This window comes from Chionomys nivalis, chromosome 7 (genome assembly GCF_950005125.1).
Source record: "Chionomys nivalis chromosome 7, mChiNiv1.1, whole genome shotgun sequence".
Taxonomy (NCBI): Eukaryota; Metazoa; Chordata; class Mammalia; order Rodentia; family Cricetidae; genus Chionomys; species Chionomys nivalis.
In genome coordinates, this window is record NC_080092.1 from 35086032 (window position 1) to 35105145 (window position 19114).

At 46.4% G+C, this 19114-nt stretch overlaps 1 protein-coding gene across 1 annotated transcript in view; it reads left to right on the forward strand.

Moving 5' to 3' along the window:
• Fstl4 (follistatin like 4) overlaps nt 1-19114 on the forward strand; it is a 430872-nt gene that overhangs the window by 403248 nt on the left and 8510 nt on the right. Inside the window, exons 11-14 of the mRNA XM_057776294.1 lie at nt 921-947; nt 2243-2361; nt 4299-4448; nt 11927-12034. Coding sequence (XP_057632277.1) covers nt 921-947; nt 2243-2361; nt 4299-4448; nt 11927-12034 — 404 coding nt within the window. The remainder of the gene's footprint in view (nt 1-920; nt 948-2242; nt 2362-4298; nt 4449-11926; nt 12035-19114) is intronic.

Sequence of the window (19114 nt, forward strand, 5' to 3'; positions counted from 1 at the left end):
GTGGTTTTTCTTCCTTTGATCCAGAAATGAACCCTTTAGGGTTTTTTTATGTGTGCTTTGGTGCACAGGTTCCCAGAGGCCAGAAGAGGAGGCCAAATCCCTTGAAGCTGAAGTTACAGGTGGTTATAACCTCCTGATGTGGGATGCTGAGAACTGGACTCTGGTCCTCTGGCCATTTCTCCAGCCCCTTTAGTAGCTGTTCATCACAGGTGTTGTTCTTATCCTGTTGTCTGTATAGCTAATCTTGTGCTGCCTGATTTATAAATTGAGCTTTATCATAGGCGCATATGCACAGGAAGAAACACGCATGAATGGGGTTTAGCACTGTCTGGTACGGGGGCTACTGGAGAGTACACAGCTGGGAGCGGCCCCTGCTCTAGGAATCATACCCTCCTCATGGGTCAAGTGTACTCCTCGTAACCACCACTCCCCAGATGGTTCTGCAGGCAGAATTCATGCCATGGATGCCATTCAGTTCCTTTCCCTCAGCCAGACTCCAAACTACGCCTTTCTTCCTTCAAGTGTCCTGACTGAAAATCAACTTTCCTAGAAGTGACCTAGGAAGTCAGGGAGAGATGCTATGCTATGCACTCCTTATTGTCCACAGAGTCAGGGAGTGGGGATTAGCTGCTGGGACCCTGGGACTGAGTTTTAAAGATTGTTTAGAAAGCAAAAGCATCCTGAGACCCAGAAGTATCCACCTGGGTCTTCCTCGTAGACTGATATCGTTGGTCCAGGGTCATGAACTGATACTGTTGCTGGGCCGTTGAGAGATGCAGAGTCTTTCAGTGATGAGTTGGTACAAGAATGTCCCTCAATGGACTGAACCAAGAAATCCCAGCAGCGAAGGTCTGACATTGTCCTTTTTCTTTCTCTTCCGGCTGTCATGTTGCTGCTCTCCAAATTCTCGGCTGCTACAGTAGCAAACATCTTGTGGCGGGAAGAAGGTACTGAGTGTGGTTGTCTTGAGTCATGTGTGCTTGGTTCCACAGTGGGCTACCTTTCCCTTACTCATCAACCTTGCAGAGCCTATGTACCAGTGGGGGAGGGGGAGGTCATGGTCAAACTCACATGGCACACACGTGGGCAGATCCAGTCCAGTTTCCTGAGCATTGGGCACTGAGCCTGACACAGTACGTGTGAGGGGCGGGTGCCAACAGCAGGGTTGCTGGCTGTGACCCTTAGTGCACTGTCTGGCTGCCATGTGCACTCAGCTTGTGCCCCATGCCTTTTAAGCATACTGCTAGGCTGAGGTTACTGCAGAGGGACTCGGGTTTGCACAGTGGATTGCTATGCATTTTAGGTACCTAAGTCACATTAAAGCCACCTTAGAGTATAGGGCTGGTGGGGGCTACCTTCGGATTAAATGAAGCATTGCACAAATCCATCTCACGTTGGTGGCTGTATGCTATGCCCTTCTCTGCTGATATTCAAATCCTAGAGGGGGGGGATACAGAAGCCAAGAGGAAGGGCCCATAGGCCTCAGGGCACCCTCAAATCATAATCAGAGAAAGATGAGACCAAACAGTAGCAGCAAAGGAAGCTGGGAGCCCTTTGGAGCCCCATAGCAGAAACTAGATTTCAAAAGAACCTTGCGGGGGTGGGGGGGGCGCAGATCAGGAGGCTGGGTCTCCTGCGAGGTTGATTGTGTGTTGAATGAGTATTGACTCTCACATTCCCACACACTGAGAGCACTGCACTGAGCCAGAAATGTAGCTGTGTCTACAAGCCCTATGTGGGCTACATTAAGCTGTCAATCTTACGTTGGCTCTTCTGGTGATTGACTTTCAAAGCAGCCCCAGGAGGCTGTGCCCAGACTTGCTGTTTCAGTTCAAGATTTCCAGGTAGGCCATTCATGACAGAGGTGTTTTGGCAAGGTGCCTCAGACAGAGATGCTGTGGGGCAGCAATGAGGCACGTGCACATAGCCTCCTAGAATCCTGGAGGGACACCCAGGATTGACTCCTGAGATTGCTGTCAGGCACTCCCCAGTCTGGACATCTTTCAGGGACGGGGTTTCAGATGCACAGCAGCAGGGGTACTGGGTACTGCAGAGCTGTGATGGGCTATATTGGTTCCCAGCCTTGGGGACACTACTTTACTACCATCAAGAAGTATTGTGGATGGGCTGTCTCCCCTTCCCCACCGGGATAGTGTGTTATCTCTTCTTGCCACACTGCTGTGCCCTGTGTGACCCTACCAGTGGCTAGAAGTTCATGACCACAAGTGTTCACCCTCCCCAGGCCTCAGCGTGGGAAACGTGTTCTATGTCTTCTCCGACGACGGCATCGCTGTCATCCACCCTGTGGACTGTGAGGTCCAGAGACGCCTGAAGCCTGCGGAGAAGATCTTCATGAGTTATGTGAGTTTCTACGGCTGAGGCAGCTTCCGCATCATACACGGTCAAAATCCAGAGGTCATGCTCCACGTGTGCATGTGTGTATGAGAGACTGGGTTTCTTCAGTTCTGGTCATTATATGTGGGTGTTGAGTCCAGACTAAGGGAGACGCCTATGGCAGGGAATTTTAACTCTCCCTCCTCCATCCAGCACCTGTGAGGGTCAGGGTCCAATAGGTTTGTGGCCCCTGGAAGTTCATAGTCAGATAGAGGCAGCAAGGTGAACAGACAGCATCTAGACAGGTATTCTTGCCTAGCCTTTGGCATGGACTCGTGTGAATGAATGCCCAGAGTTTTAGAGATGCTACAAATGAAACATGAAGCCAAGTATGAAGTGACGGGGGCAAGGATGGGGCAGCAGTAGAGGTAACCCCTGGGGGTAGATCCAGGGCAGCCCTTCCCCACTGCCATTCTCCTGGCTTTCTCTGCTCTGTGGTTTCCCTCGGCCTGCCTATGCCTGAGCTGTAGCACGCTGACTCCGTTGGGCGTCAGATCACAGTCCCGTTCTCCAGGACTTCGTAGCATGCCGTGATACCAAGTAGGGGAGACACTGACTAGCGAGAGAGGCCCGGTGTGGAGGCAGAGTGCTCGGCACGCCCTGGAGTTTGGAGGCCTATGAAGAAACCAAAGAGACTAGAGGGACGGGACACGTCTGAGCTGAAGATGCAGATCTAGGTACCAGCTGCTTGTGAGTGCTGTCAAAAGCCGAGGAATGGACAAGGGCGTGTGCAGTTGGCATGAGAGGGGCATCCAACAAAGTCCTGACCCATCCACAGCTCAGGGGCGGGCAGGCTAAGAGAAACCAAAGAACAGGAGCACAGCGTGACAGAGAAATCCAAGAGAACAGGTTTCACAGAAGGCAGGGAAAACAATGTTCCCATCTTTTAAAACACAAAACAAAAGGACCAGAAGGAAGGAAGGAAAGCAACAAGCTCCTAGTTCTGTATAGAATGAATGAGCAAGCCTGGAGAAAAAGAATGAAAGGTTGATTTTAGACATGCAGGTTTGAGATGCATATTAGTCACCATAGTAGACAAGAGGCAGCAACAAATAAGAGTGGAGCCCACACAAGAGGCTTGAAGACAGAAACTTGGTTAAGCGCTTTGCCTGCAAGCATGAGGACATGAGTTAGTGAGCCTTGAACCTGCATTAAAAGGGGACACGGCTGGAGAATGGCTCGGTGGTTAAGAGCACTTGTTGCTCTTGCAGGGGACCCAGCACTCACATGGGGTTCACTACCATCTGAAACTCCAGTTCCAGGAGATCCGATGCCCCCTACTGGCTTCCAGAGGCATCAGGCACACATGTGGTATACAAGTAAACATGCAAGCAAATCTTTTTTTTTTTTTTTTTTTTTTTTTTTTACGTTTGTAATCCCAGCCTGGGGAAACAGAGGCAAGCAGATTGTCGGGTTCATGGGCTAGCTAGCCTAACCTATTTGATAAACTCTAAGACACTGAGAAACCCTATCTCAAAAATAGTAATAGAAGAATAAGGTGGAGAGCCTTGGGGGGTGACATGGCCTCCACAGGCATTGTGCAAACACACACGCACGCGCAAATCTGGGAGTGGCAAATGTCCAGACAGTACATAAAGCTGTAGGTCTCAATGAGATAAACAAGGGAATGGGCTTCAGAGAAGAAATCCAGGAATGGACCCTGGGCCATTCCACACAGAAAGATCCGCAAACTGAGCACACAGTGACGGTGACGTAGTGTTGACCTTGGTGAGGAAGGTGAGGGTCGAGTCATAATTAGTGAAATGGCAGGGCCTGCCTGCCATTTTCATGTATGAATCCCAAGGAGTTTGGGAAGAGAGAAAAAGGAAGGTTAAGGAAGAGGGACCCCAGAGATGTTGGAGAGGGGCGGAAGAACAGATACATGGCTATCTGTCTCCTTACAGGAAGAAATCTGTCCTCACAGAGAAGGAGATGCCACCGAGCCTTGCCAGTGGGCGTCTGCAGTCAACGTCAGGAACCGGTACATCTACGTGGCCCAGCCAGCACTGAACAGAGTCCTTGTAGTTGATGTTCAAGCCCAGAAAGTCTTACAGGTAATAGCTCTTGGAAGAAGTGGGGACTTGGAATCCCAGGGCCACCCCTGCTGTGTGCACACTCCCCAGATCCTGTGAGAAGAGACTCCTGTATAACAGTCTATCAAATATACATTACTATGTGCCCAACACTATTGTAAATGCAAAAAAAAAAAAAAAGCCATGAATGACTGCACTGGAGTCCCTGGCACACGGTTTCAGTCAGGGAGGCAGAACGCAAAGTGAAGTTTCAGGGTGCCATAAGAGCTGTGGAAAGCCAGGGTTCAGTGACAACAGGATTGTAAGACTATTGTCTTACCGCTGCACAGAAGCCAAGATCTGAATGCCACCTAGGACCCAGACCATGGAGCCATTGTGCAGTGATGGGGGCCAGAGTGGAGACAGTGAGCTTAGAGATAAACAGAAGCTAGTCCCTCACGGGTCCTGGGGGCCAGCTGGGCTGTAGAATAAGATCAAGGCAGAAGAGAAAGCCATGAAAAGGTTTCTTCTGAGCATCAATACAACTGCTACTTTAAGAACAGCAAGAAGACAGAGCAGAGATGGGTGGAACTTGTTCCAGACACAAGATGGTGGCAGCACCAGAAGGCCATGATGAGAAAACACCAGACTCACTTTGTTGGCTTTAGATCTGTGTGTATGCATGTGAGCACCAGCTGCTCTATCACTGGAGTTACAGGCAGTCACGAGCCTACTGTAGTACTGGGAACCTAGCTTCACTCTTCTGGAAAAGCAGCAAGCACTCTTAGCTCCTGAGCCATCTCTCCAGCCCTCCTAAAATTCTTTCTGATGGTTAACTGTAAAGCTTGAGAGGGGACAAAGACAAAAGAAAAAAAGCATTATGTGGTTCTTTCGTTAGCTTGAGCATAGAATGGTTACATCATTTATAACATTTGATAGGTTAAATAATGGCCCTCAGGACATTCCATCCCAGAAAACTGAATGTTTCCTTATATAGCAAAGGGGATAGTATAGGTATGGCTAAGGATTTTTCAAGTCAGGAGATCCTGAAAGATACAGGTGGACCCCGACTGCAATCACAGGTATTTGTGTAAGGGGGTGGCAGAGGAACATTTGACCACAAGTCATGGATGCAAGGATTAAAGCAAGATGCATTTCAAGGCAGAGAGCAGAGCGTGGAGCAGATGGAAGGGAGATAAAATACAAAATGGTGTCAGATGTTTAAGCAGCTATGTCAAGTAAACAGGTCTAAGGTCAAAAGAAAGATGGAGGCTGGAGCTGTCAACTTGAGCATCATTCGCCTGTGGCCTGATTAAATCTAGAAAACTGGTTGAGATCACCCAGTGTATCCAGACAGGAAAGAGATCAACACAGGCAGCTGTATAGAGGGATTTCAATACAAAACTAAGAGTATAAAGATGAGGAAGGGGTCCCAAAGAATGTTTTCAAGGAAGTGCTATCCCGGAGTGTGCATGCTATTGGAATATCTGTTTCCACACTCCTCCCACGCATATCATAGTACACAATTGTGGACTCCAGTGCACACAGATGGGGACACCAGCCTTAGCCAAGAAAATATTCCTCCACTAGGTACAATTCAGGGGCTGTAGGTAGATTACTGTCTTTTGAATACTTTTTTTCAGTAAAACAGAAGGAAGATTATCACCAGGGCTGGAGGTTTGAGGAGAAAGGTGAAAGCTAAGTGTGAGGTTAGATTGACCAGGCACAGGTGCAAGGAATGCTGGGCAATAGTGATTACCCACTGAAGGACTGCGACCAGAAACTTAACCTGAAATCAACCAGCAGAGTGGTCTCTGCCCTGCCCTTTGTGTTAAGAACATTTGATATAGCCAGTGCTGTGGTTTGTCCTGGTATATGCAACAGGTTTTCAGTTTGATTCCCATGAACAGAAAACACACTGAGTAATTTTTATCTTTTGAAGTATACTAAAGCTTATTTTAAAACAGAGCTCATGATAAACTTTGATAAATGTTTTGTGTTTACTTTACAAGAACATGTATTCTGGTATTAGATGAGCTATTTAATATGTGTCAGTTTTGTCAAGTTGATTCATTGTGCTGTTCAGATTGCCTTTCTCGGGTGATTCGTTTTGTCTGTCTGGTCTATCAACTGCTGAGGTGTGTTTTCAAAATTCACTGTGGCTGTAGAGTTATCTGCTTCTAAGAGTTCTATTCATTCTTTGTCTCTGGTAATGCTGTGAATCTGTTTTATTTTTTAAAAAATAATGTAGGATGGCTAAATCACATATATATATATATATTGGTTTTTCAAGACAGGGTTTCTCTGTAACAGACCTGGCTTCCTGTAACTTGCTTTGCACACCAGGCTGGCCTCAAACTCACTGAGATCTCCCTGCCTCTGCCTCCCAAGTGTTGGGATTAAAGGTGTGCACCACCACTGCAAGGCTGCTAAATCATATTTTAATTACCATTCTCATGCTACAATTTTCCATCCTTTTACTTTCCAACTTCTCTGTGCCTTATATTTAAGATCTTCTTTCATAGTGTTTAAGTTTTTTAAATCTTAAGTCTTTTATTTAAAATAGTTGACCCATTTATATTTAATACAATTTGTATAGCTGAGTGTTTCTATCATGTTTCTTACCTTTAATTTAAACTGTTTATGTTGCTTGATTTTGGCTTTGCCAAAGACTTTTATCCTGCTTTTTTTCCCCTCTATTTATTGAGGAGGAATGCATTAGTATCATGGAGACAGCACACATCCTCACGCTGATACTATCACATGCAAATTGTTACTTCATGTCTTGGCTTCCTTTCTTGCTTCTGTGCTAACATATCCTGACAAAAACATGTAAGGGAGAAAGAGTATAGTTCTGATTACAGTCCATTATTGCAAGGAATCAGGTAGGAAGCTGATGTCCCCAGTCACATTACATTGATGGTTAAGAGCAGAGAACAGGGCTGGAGAGATGGCTCAGCAATTAAGAGCACTGGCTGTGCTTCCAGAGAACCTGGGTTCAATTCCTAGTACTGACATGGAAGCTCACCACCGTCTATGATTCAAGCAAGCTCCAGGAGTTCTGACACCTTCACAGAGAGACACATGCAGGCAAAACACCTATGCACATAAAATAAAGATAATTTTTTAAAAAAAAAAGTTTAAAAAGAGCAGAAGACAGTGAATTAGTAAAGGCATGCTTGTGCTTAGCTTACTTTATCCACTCTTAATCCAGAATCCCCTGCCTAGAGAATGGTGCTACCCACAGTGGGAGGGACATCCCACTTACCTTATCATAATCAAGATAATCTGACATAGGCATGCCCAGCTGCCCTCTCCCAGACGATTCTAACTTACATCAAATATAAAGTGTAGAAGGACTTTCCTTTGGGTCACCAGCTCCCAAATAATGATACGAAGACCTATTAATTATTAAAGCTTGACCTTAGCTTAGATTTGTCCCACTAGGTCTTATACTTTAACCCATATTTTTAAGTCTGTGTTCTACAACATGGCTTTTACCTCTCTCCCATTCTGTGTGTCTGATTTGTTCTACATCTCCATAGCATCTCCTGTGGGTCTCGATCACCCTCTTCCTCTCTCTGCCAGGAAGTCCCACCTATCTTTCCTGTCTAGCTATATAAGTTGTTTTGTTTTTTTATTACTCCAATCACAGCAACACTTCCTCACAGTGTACAAATATCCTACAGCAATAAAGTTTAACACTAACCATCACACTTCATTTCCTCAACAATGGCAAAATACTAACTCCTTTAACCTTCTTGCTGCCTTTTGTATTACTATATATTGTTATTGTGTATAAATATATATACATACATCTATCCAGGCAATCACTGATATTTACCCAAATATTTACTTTCTAGTCCACTTTATTACTGAGGTAGGTGGTAGTTGTTCTGACAACATGTCACTCCATAGCCCAGGCTAGCCTTAAACTCACAATCCTCCTGCCTCAGCCTCCAAAGTGCTGGAATGAGGCCATTTTTATCAGTTCTGCTGGCAACAGATCTCAGTTTTGTTTGACATGAAAATATTTTCTCTTTATTTCTGAATAATTCTAACTGACAGTTACTTTCCTTCAGCATTTTAAGATGCCATCCATATCTTCCCCTGTTGCTGAACCAACTGTGTTTTCCCTCTCTCCTTCTCTGAGTTCCTCTCTGTTAGCACTCTAACTGCAGTGCTTCTCATATGGAGATCTTTGTATTTATTCTGATTCGAGGTCTCCAGAGGCTCGAGTTTGTGGACTGAATATTTACAGATGGGAAAATTCTCAGCAATTATGTCTTTAAATATTCTGCTGTCCCGTGCTCACTTTCTTTCTGAGGAGCCCGTCTTTAAAATGTTTGCCTTTCCATTGTGCCCACATCTTCTCCTCTTTCAGTTTTGTATACCCTACAGTGTGTCTTTCAGTTTGCTAATCCTACCTTCTCCTTCATCTAAGGTGGGGATTTCTGTTTATTGTTATATCAGAAATTCATTTTTAGCTTCAAATTTTCTATTTGATTCCCAAATTCTTTTTTGGTGTTGTTTGTGCTTTTAGTTTCTTGAGACAGGGTTTCTCTGTGTAACAGCTCTAGCTGTCCTGGAACTTGAGACTATGAGAAATCCCGTGCTGAGTTTAATCAATGTCTGCATAGCGAGCCTATGAGAAATCCCGTGCTGAGTTTAATCAATGTCTGCATAGCGAGCCTATGAGAAATCCCGTGCTGAGTTTAATCAATGTCTGGCTTAGGGCTGGAGAGATGGCTCAGAGGTTAAGAGCACTGCCTGCTCTTCCAGAGTCCCTGAGTTCAATTCCCAGCAACCACATGGTGGTTCACAACCATCTGTAATGAGATCTGGTGCCCTCTTCTGGTCTGGTGGCATACATGCAGACAGAATATTGTATACATAATAAATAAATAAATCTTTAAAAAAAAAAAAAAAAAAAAAAAAAAAAATGTCTGGCTTAGTCTTCAACTCCCTCTCCCACAGCACTGAGTAGGAGCAGGAAATCTCACAGGAAGGGATGGGAAGGGAAGACAATGGCTGCTGTCTAACACCTAGGAAATTCTGATGATGAGTGGGATGAGTGGAGAGAGATCTTTAACGAGAAAGTTGAAGGTCTGGAAGGTGGCTCAGCATTAACTTCCTCAGATGATAGCGTTACCGTGGCACGAAAAGCTCCAAGTAGGATTACAGCAGCACTAGGTGCCCGAGCCTTTGGTAAATGTACCAGTTACTTGTCATGTTGCTGTGACAAATGCCTGACACAAAGCAGCTGAAGGGAGAGGGTCCAGTCCATTCCCAGCAGCAGGCATCTCCAGTGGGAAGTAGCTGGCCATCTTGAGTCCACAGTCAAGAAGGCGAGAGATGGATGCTGGTTCTCAGAACACCTTCTCCTGCTTCCCTTTCCAGTCAGCCTTGAGTCCAGGCTGTGGAAAGTGCAGCCCACATCCTCCTTTCCAGAACACGCTCACAAGTGTAGCTAGAGGTGTGTCTCCCGGGGGATTTCCAAAACCGGTCCAGATGAGAGCGAACATTGACCACCACAATAAGCGGAAGCAGGGAGACATGCAGGGCTCACAGGAGACTACATCACTCTTGAGGTTCAGTCAAGGCTAGTAATTAGACTCTCCTTGGGACTTAGGTAGGTGTTATCAGAAGTGAGACTTTAGGGACAGTGGGGACAGAAGAAGGAACACATTTCAGCAGCAGGGACCAAAATCACAAGTTCAGTTCTGCACATATGGGTGAGATCCTCAACAGAGAAGACCTGGTACATAGCAGCTCTTGCTCAGGAGAAAGTGGAGAAGCCAGGGAGGCCAATGGAGTATCTCTAAAAGGCAGTTATGAACACATAATGTCCTGCAATGCTAAAGGAGGGTCATGAAGTGACAATGGACTTTAGAGGAGGCCTGGGATACCTCACCACAGTGATGGAGGCAGAAAATGAGAAGTGGGCAGGGGGCTCAAAAGACAGCTATTTAGCAAACTTTGTGTGGACAAAGAAGATGGTCATTTTCCCCCGTGGACTAAGAAGGCTAGAATATGGATGAAAGTGAAATTTCAGAAATTATGTTGATGAGGTATAAGCTATAATGGTGAAGGAAGTGGAGGAAAAGTCATGGAGAAAGGGATTTGGGGACACATGCTGGGTAATTTTATATCAGCTTGACACAAACTCTAGCCATCTGCGAGGAGGAGGCCTCAACTGAGAAAATGTCTCCATGAGATGGTGCTGTAGGCAAGCTGCCTATCCATTATTTTCTTAATTGGTGATCAGTGGAGAAACCCCAGTGCATCGTGGGTGGGGACACACCTGGGCTGTTTGTCCTGGGCTCTATAAGAAAGCAGGCTGAACAAGTTATGAGGAGCAAGTCAGTAAGCAGTACCCCTCCATGGCCTCTGCATCAGTGCCTGCCTTCAGGCTCCTGCCTTGTTTGAGTTCCTGTCCTGACTTCCTTCACTGAAGAACTGTGATGTGGAAGCGTAAGCCTAGTCAGCCCTTTCCTCCCCCGAGTTGCTTTGGTCATGGTGTTCCATCACAGCAACAGTGACCCTAAGATAGGGCTCACACATATGGATTTGAAGGCATCAAATTTGGTGGCCAATTGGGCAGAAAAGATGGCAGAGAACCTGTGTCTGCCTCTTCACTGAGCATGGGGGTTAAGAAAAGAGCTGGTGGTTCATAGTCCATTACTAAAGATCACTAAAGAGGAGTTCTGTAGCATAAGCTGCACTGTGGGGCTGGAGAGATGGCTCAGTGGTGGAGAAGGCTTGTTGATCTTACACAGGAGTTGAGCTTATTCCCACCACCCACACTAGGTGACCCACAACCACTTGTAACTCCAGTTCTGGGGTCCAAAGCCTTCTTTCTGACCTCCTCAAGCACCTGAACTCACATACAACATATACATAAATTTTTTTAAAGATCTACATTCTAAAAGGAAAAGAGCATTTTTGTGCCAGGGCCCTGGGAGAAGCTATGGCCTCAGCAGGTAGGAGACTTTCCACTGATGCCGTTTAAAAGGGGAGTGTGTGCCTGCCTGATGCCGTAGTCTTGAGTCCAGAGCCTTCAACTGCTGGATGTGCGACAAAGAGGCTGCACAGGGTGGGACAAAGGTCAGAGCTGGGTACCTCAGATGATCCTGGCAAAGGACCAACCCATCAGAACCCAAGTGGGTGCTGAGGGTCCAAGAGGCCCCTAGGCTCTAGGAAGACTAAAAAGAGTCCCCAGAGCTGGTTCTTGAGTGGAAGTCTTAGAGCCTCTGTACTCAGTCTCTGCCCAAGTTGGACATAGGAGACTTAGGTGAGATATAAGCAAGAAACTAAGTTCTTCAAAGAACCAACTCACTGAGTCCCTTGTCCTCTGAGAACAAAGCCCATGGGATGACTTCTACACTGCGTTTCCAAGCAGGATGATGGGCAAGGGTTCGAGGCCAGCTTCCCTAGTGAGATAACCACATACGTGAACGTCCAGAATGAGCATCGCGTCAGCCTCAGCAATGACCAACTTGTCACTATTTCTTTTCAAGTCCATAGGTGTGGACCCTCTGCCAGCTAAGCTGTCCTACGACAAGTCACATGACCAGGTGTGGGTCCTGAGCTGGGGGGACGTGCACAAGTCCCAGCCAAGCCTGCAGGTACGTGGAGCATGTTGAAGCTGACACGCAGCCTCTAGCAGGATTCTGCTGCAATAAAACCATTGTCCTGTGCTTCCCTGGGTGGCCATCTATCCAAACTGTTTCCACGAAGGCTTGAGAAGGAAGCAGGAAACAGTATGAGTAAGCTTTACCTGCCCATCTAAGAAACTCTCAGTTGAGAAACTGTCTAGAGCAGAGTGGCCCATAGGCATGCCCATGGGTGAATAGTCTTAATTGTTAAATTGAAGTAGGAGGATCCAGTCCACTGTGGGAGGCACCATTCTCTATACAGGTGGTTGTAGGCTATGTAAGAAGGCTAGCCAAGTATGAGCATGTACCCAAACCAGCAAGCAGCGGCCTCCAGGCTCCTGCTTAAGTTCTAGCCTTGACTTCCCTCAAAGAGGAACTGTGACTCAGAAGTATGAGCCAAATAAATCTTTCCCTTCTTAAATTTCTTTAAGTCAGAATATTTTATTATACCAATAGAAGGAAGCCAGAAACAGCCTCCAAGCAATGTTCCCATTAGGCAATTCACAGGGTATCTTCACCCAGGACTTCAGCTAAAAAGAATGTAAAATGATCAAATTCTAATTTCATGACAACCCAGTCCCTACCCAGCTGTATCACACCTGCTTCTCCTGACTCAGTAGCTCTTAGGGACAGATAGGATGTCTCTGGGGTCCAGACAGTGAAGAAGAAGACAGGATTTTCTTCTCCTTGGAATGAGCTAACCATCTAGAGAATAGTGCTAAGCCATAAATGTGGGTTTTTTCCATTTGTTCTCTGTTGTTACAACACAATGCCTGAAGCTGGGTGATGTTTAAAGGAAAAGATCTATCTTCTTTCATGGTTCTATATGAGACCAAGCAGCCCTTTCTGACCAGCTTCTGGCAAGAGGGGCAGCAATGCCACCCGCCATCACAGTGGACATGTAGAAAAGGGAAGCAAATGGATGAGGAAGGGGTACACATGCCAGCGGGTGAAGAGAGAGGCATGATGCTCCCATTCTTGTGAGAGCTCACCCATCCTAGGGGGCTGCATTAATATCTTCAGGAGAAGAGAGATCTGTGAACCAATAGAGCCTAAGAAGGTCCCACCACCTCTCAACATCACAGCATTGGAGGCCACGGCACAACATGAGTTCGGTGGAGACACACTCTATTGAAACTATAGTTCTAACCAATAAACAGGGGCAGCAGCCTGCAGGCTTAAACTCACAGACTATGTGCTCACAGCGTGCTAGGCCACAGAGAGTTAAGTCATCTGCCCATGGTCCTGGCCCACTCAGCATGGTTCTGAAGCCCCTTACACTGTACCTCCTGCTTCCTGAGAAGAGGCTAGGCTCTCCTGAACTGTAGAAATTTTCCCCACACCAGCTAGGGAGGTTTGACACTACCTGGCCCTGCCTCTTTCCCCAGGGATCCACTAAGCCCTATGAAAAAGTCACTTGATGGTCAACTCTGTCCTCCTACAAAGCAGTAGACAGAACCATCTGCATACAGGGAGGAGTTAATGCACTGCATGCACATGAATGATTTGGGCCACTGGGGTTGACTGTCTTTAGCACCCACAGAAATAAATGCAGACAGGTCGGCCCTGTTCTCCTCCCAGCCCTTGCTGCACCCAAGGGGGAGATAGCAGTTCCAGTAAACCTGACAACGCAAAGAGCTTACCAAAGGTCCTGGGAGCCAAAATGAAGGTCGCTGAGAACAGAAAATGAGCTGGAAGAACTGCGGGAGACTCTCTTATTCCTTTTTCTCTGTCACCAAATGCCCTCTGAACCGCTTGCGGGCACAGTCCACCACAGCTGCAGGAAAGCCTCCCAGGTGTGGCAGTGGGAAGGGACGGCTATCTGCTCACGTCTCAGTGGCTAGGATGTGGACAGGGTACCATAAACAGCGTCAGGCTGTACTCATCAAGGTCCTCCCTCCCTCCAGCAGCCTGCTTTCTCCAGTGATGTGTCACCTCCCAACACAGCGTCACCAGACGAAGAGCAAGTGTTCAAACCCATATGTGTGGGGGGGACATGGCACAACAAAGCCACAACAGGGACAGATTTCCCGAGAACGCTAAGAATGAAATCCAAGGAGGGATCACCAGAAAATTCGTCTTATTTCAACTAAAAATGAATGAAACCAACTTCCAAGTTTAAAACTAAGTGATTTAGAAAGAAAAAAAAATGTATCCTTATGAAGTAGCCTGAAAGAAAAAGGAAATCTTCCTGAAGAGAAAAACCTATGAAGGTTTGGAGATGTGGGGCAGGATCCTGTAACACCCAGAGAGGAGGCTCACAGTTGGAATAGAATCAAACATTAAATGTGCTAGGCATGATACTATTCACCTATAATCCCGGCGCTTGGGACTCTGAGGCAGAAGGATGCCCGTGAGTTCCAGGACAACCAGGGAGATATAGTGAGACTATCAATAAAGGAATCTAACAAGTTTGGAACATAATTGTTGAGTCAAAGAACTGTAATGATGCCGGGCGGTGGTGGTGCACGCTGGATCTCTGAGTTGGAGGACAGCCGGGGCTACAAAGTGAGTTCCAAGAAAGTCAGGGCTACACAGAAAAACCCAATCTCAAAAAAAAAGAACTATAATCATGTGGGTTCAACAAGATCTAGGACTGGAGATAGGACTCAGAGAGTAAGGGTGTTGTCACACAAGCCTAAGGGCCCGGGGTTCAAATCCCCAGACACTGTGTAAACGTGGATGAAGAGAACTGATTCCACAAAGATGTCCTCTGGCCCCCACACATGCACCATGGTGTGTGCATGTATGCACACACTCATTCTCAAAGAGAGAGCTCTACACATCCCAGTCCTAAGTGATGAGAAGCAATATATCTCTTGTTAATTCTTCGTAAAATTCTAGAACTCCAAGAAAGAAACTCTGACAAAGGAAGCCCGTTGGGGTTGGAAAACAAATCACCCATAAAAGACAGACAACCAGGCTGACATTAGATTTCCCCACCCCCTGTAACAGTAGCTGAAAACCACAAGTTACATCCTATGTGGTTGGAAGAGCAAAAAGCTGAGCATTCAAAGTCCTGTCCCAGCAAAACCCCACTTACCCAGGAAGACATGAGGGTGTGTGAGCACCCAGGGTCTCAGCACTAAAGAAACATGAGGGGACATCAAGGGAAGATATAAAACAAACATCAGATGAGTCGGACCAGAGACATTATCACAGTGTAGAGAGAGAGGAGGCACAGCACTGAGGACTAAGGAGGGAAACACCTGGAAATGTGTGTACTAAGAAAAGCTGGAGACTTGGGGCCTGAAAGAGAAATAAAAATATATACTAAGAGTCACTTATTGTAATCAAGAGTGGGTGGAGGCAGGGCAGAGTGAAAATGTAGGTCTCACTTTGTTGGGATAAGAAGGGTGGGGGAGGGCTGGAGGGATGGCTCAGTGGTTAAGAGCATTGCCTGTTCTTCCAAAGGTCCTGAGTTCAGTTCCCAGCAACCACATGGTGGCTCACAACCATCTGTAGTGAGGTCTGGTTCCCTCTTCTGGCCTACAGGAATACACGCAGACAGAATATTGTATACATAATAAATAAATATTTAAAAAAAAAAAAGAAGAAGGGTGGGGGAAATGCTGGAGCATGAATATCCTATTTCTCCAACTATCTCTTTTTAGTTTGGGCTTGGTTTGGTATTTTGAGGCTGGGTTTCTCTGTGTAATAGTCCTGGCTGTCCTAGAACTCACTCTGTAGATCAGGCTGGCCTCCAACTCACAGAGATCCGCCTGCCTCTGCCTCCCAAATGCTGGAATTAAAGGCGTGAACCACTACCACCTGGCTAAAATTTTTTAATGATGTTTTTATGTGCGTTGTTGCTTCGCCTGGATGTCTGTTCAAGGGTATCAGACATCCTAGAACTGAAATCACAGACAGCTTTGTGAGCGGCTGCATGAGTGCTGGGAACTGAACTCGGGTCCTCTAGAACAGCCAGTGCTCTTAACTCCTGAGCCATCTCTCCAGCCTACTGTATTTTTTAAAGGCAAAGATGTGCCAGGGGTATAGGGTGTAACTATAGGTAATGCGCTTCTCTGACAAGCACAAAACCCCAGATTCCTTCCCAAGAACTACAGAAAACCATACATGGCAGTGTATGTCTGTTATCTCAGAACTTGGGAAGTTCAAAAGTCCAAGGTCAGCCTCCACTCCACATTGAATTGGAGGCTAGCCTGGGCTACTTGAGAGAGACCCTGTCATTTATAAATAAATAAATAGAATGGTTTTATTGGGCTTTAAGAAGAAAATTATTTGATATAATTTGTTTCTAAGAAATATAAAGCCAAGCTTGGCGACACTGACCTATAATCACAGCTACTCAGGAGGTCAAGAAGAGAGGGTCATGAATTCAAGGCCTGCTTGGACAGTAAAGTGAGTTCAAAGCCAGCCTGGGCAACTTAGCCATTGCCTAAAAAAAGAACAAGTGGGGCAGAGCAATAGCTCAGTCACTATAGTGCTTATGTTGCAAACACTGGGACCTGACCACACCCCCAGCCCATGGGGCTAAAAAATGAATATGGCGCCAGCAGGACAGCTAAGTGAGGGCACCTGCCACATAAGCCCCAGAAATCTGTCCCTAGAACTCACAGCAGAGGGAGAGAAACCAACCCCCACATTCATTCTTGCAGGCTCTCACACAAAACCAAGCTGGAGGCTCTGGGGAGACAGGATGATTCCTGAGAGACTCTAGCCAGCCAACCCAGTCTACATAGCAAATTCTAGTCAATTCAAGAAACTGCCTCAAAAATAAATAAGGGAGATATATAGCTCTAGAGATTGCTCAGTGGTTAAAACACTGGCTGCTCTTGCAAAAGACCTAGATCTGGTCCCCAGCAGCATGGTAGCTCACAACTATCCATACCTCCAGTTCTGGGGGTCTGATGCCCTCTTTTGACCTCCACAAGTACCAGGCATGCACACGGTACACACCCACATGAGCAGGCAAAAACGTCATGTACGTAAAATAAATATCTAAAGTATATTTTAAGTTTTCAAAGGAGGGTGTAAGAACACTCAAGGCTGGCCTCTGACCTGCACATGTGCATTTCCTAGTTAAAGGGGCTATAATGCAGCTCCCTGCTAGAATGTTTTCTCGGCACATACAAGGTCCTAGGTTTAGTCTCCATTACCTAAGGGGGCGGGAGACATGAAAGAAATAAAGAACTACAGTAGAAGTTATAAAAGGAGAGACCTCAAGACTTGAAACAGTGATAGCAGTTGATCAAAGGGATGTTTGAGAGAGAGAACGCGAGCACTGGGTGAGGTGGCTTCAAACTGAAAAGCTGTGGACAGCAGGAGAGACTTTCATGATGATGAATAGTTATGTGCCCGACAATGTAACTAAACGCATAAAGCAGTGATTAAATATAATATAGCTTGATCAAAGATAGGCCTAAATCGTACATACCAAGTAAAGAAAATAACACAGGAGGAAAATCCATCAACACAGACAAGGAGCTGAATTTAGTATATAGGAGACAGCTCATCTAGTGAGTTCTTGCACATGCATATAGATACAAAAGTATTTCATTAATCGAAGGTTTTGTAAAATTTGATGTTGTGGGCTGTGCTATCTGATAACCAGAAAGCAGCCCAGGTGCTGGAGAGAGGGCTCAGCAGTTGGGTCTTTGCCACTGTTGCAGAGGGACCTGAGTTTGGTCAGGAGACCGACAGCCACCTACAACCTGAGCTCCAAGAGACCTGATGCCCTCCTCTGCCCTCTGCACGCGCACACGCACACGCACACACACACACACAATTTTTTAAAAATAACTTAAAGAATATGCCTAAATACAAATGAGAAACTGCATAGCCATGCACACCTATGGCACTGAAACTCTGGATGTTGAAACAGAGAGATTGGGAGTTCAAGGCCAGCCTGGGATAGATAGTGAGATCCCGTACCCCAAATCTAAAACACAAGCAATGCAGAAGGCTGCAGGGGTGGGCAAAGATCGTGTTGTTGATACTTGAAAAGCAGTAGAAGCATACTCTACCATTCCTTCTAAATAGTCATTATTCAGGTATTTGTTAAGTTCTGCCCTGGCTGTGTGGAGGTGAGTCCATGCATGAAGCCCATCCCCACGCTCTCCTCCTAAGGCATCATCACCGATTCTACCCAGTTGTTCTTACCCCAGGCCCAGCTTTTAGTGCCTCTAGCTTGTCCCCCTAGATGTTACTTCTCAGCAGGCATTGTTCACCCACCTAAGAGATGCTCAGCATTTAGTCACCTCCCTTCTATCCAGATAGCCCCTCATGCTACTAAGCCATCTGTGGCTCTCTCCTGAGCTGAGCCCACAGAACTAGGAGATCTTCAGAATTATCTTTGTGGCATCTGGGGGCTCAGCTAGGTGCCAGGACACAAGGCCAGGGCAAGAGATACTCAGGGCTCCGAGAAATAATGTTGACACACTGTGTCGGCTCAAGGGTCCATGGGGCTGTGTCTGATGAAGCCACCTCTGAATATAGGGTGTCAGGGTGATGAGGCGTGAATGACATTGACCGATGACAGCCTGTAATTTTCCATCTCTATTATAAGCGTAAATGACAGGCCTGGTATCGAGCAGCGATTGCACGCTGCCTTGGAACGCTCAGCCACATTTCCCAGAGACACTCGTAGACCCAGTGTCTAATCCTTGTATTTTCTTAATGCCCAGTTCTGTGAGCTTTTCTCCCGTGAACTTGTCAAGAAAGCATCATGCTGCCATTTGTTAAATAGAAAAATCACAGGAAAACATGCTCCTTGCAACTTCCAAACCCCTTGGAGACCAGAAATCACAGCGTGCACCCCTCTGGCTCCAGCGCCGTGCCTGCTGACATCCCTCACCCTCAAGGCTAGCATGGAGGTACACAAAGATTCCAGCCTCAAACCTGCCTGAACAGGCCAGCCAGCTGCTGTTTGCTCTGTCATTAAAGTGACAGCCAGAAGGCAGACCCCTTCCTCCAAGGCAGAAGTGCTGGGTGCTGCAAGCTGTGTGCTCAGCAGGCCCCTCCTGCGGCTGCCCTTGTCCTGTAGGCTGGCATTGGGAAAAAAAAAAAAAAAAAAAAAACCTGGGTCCT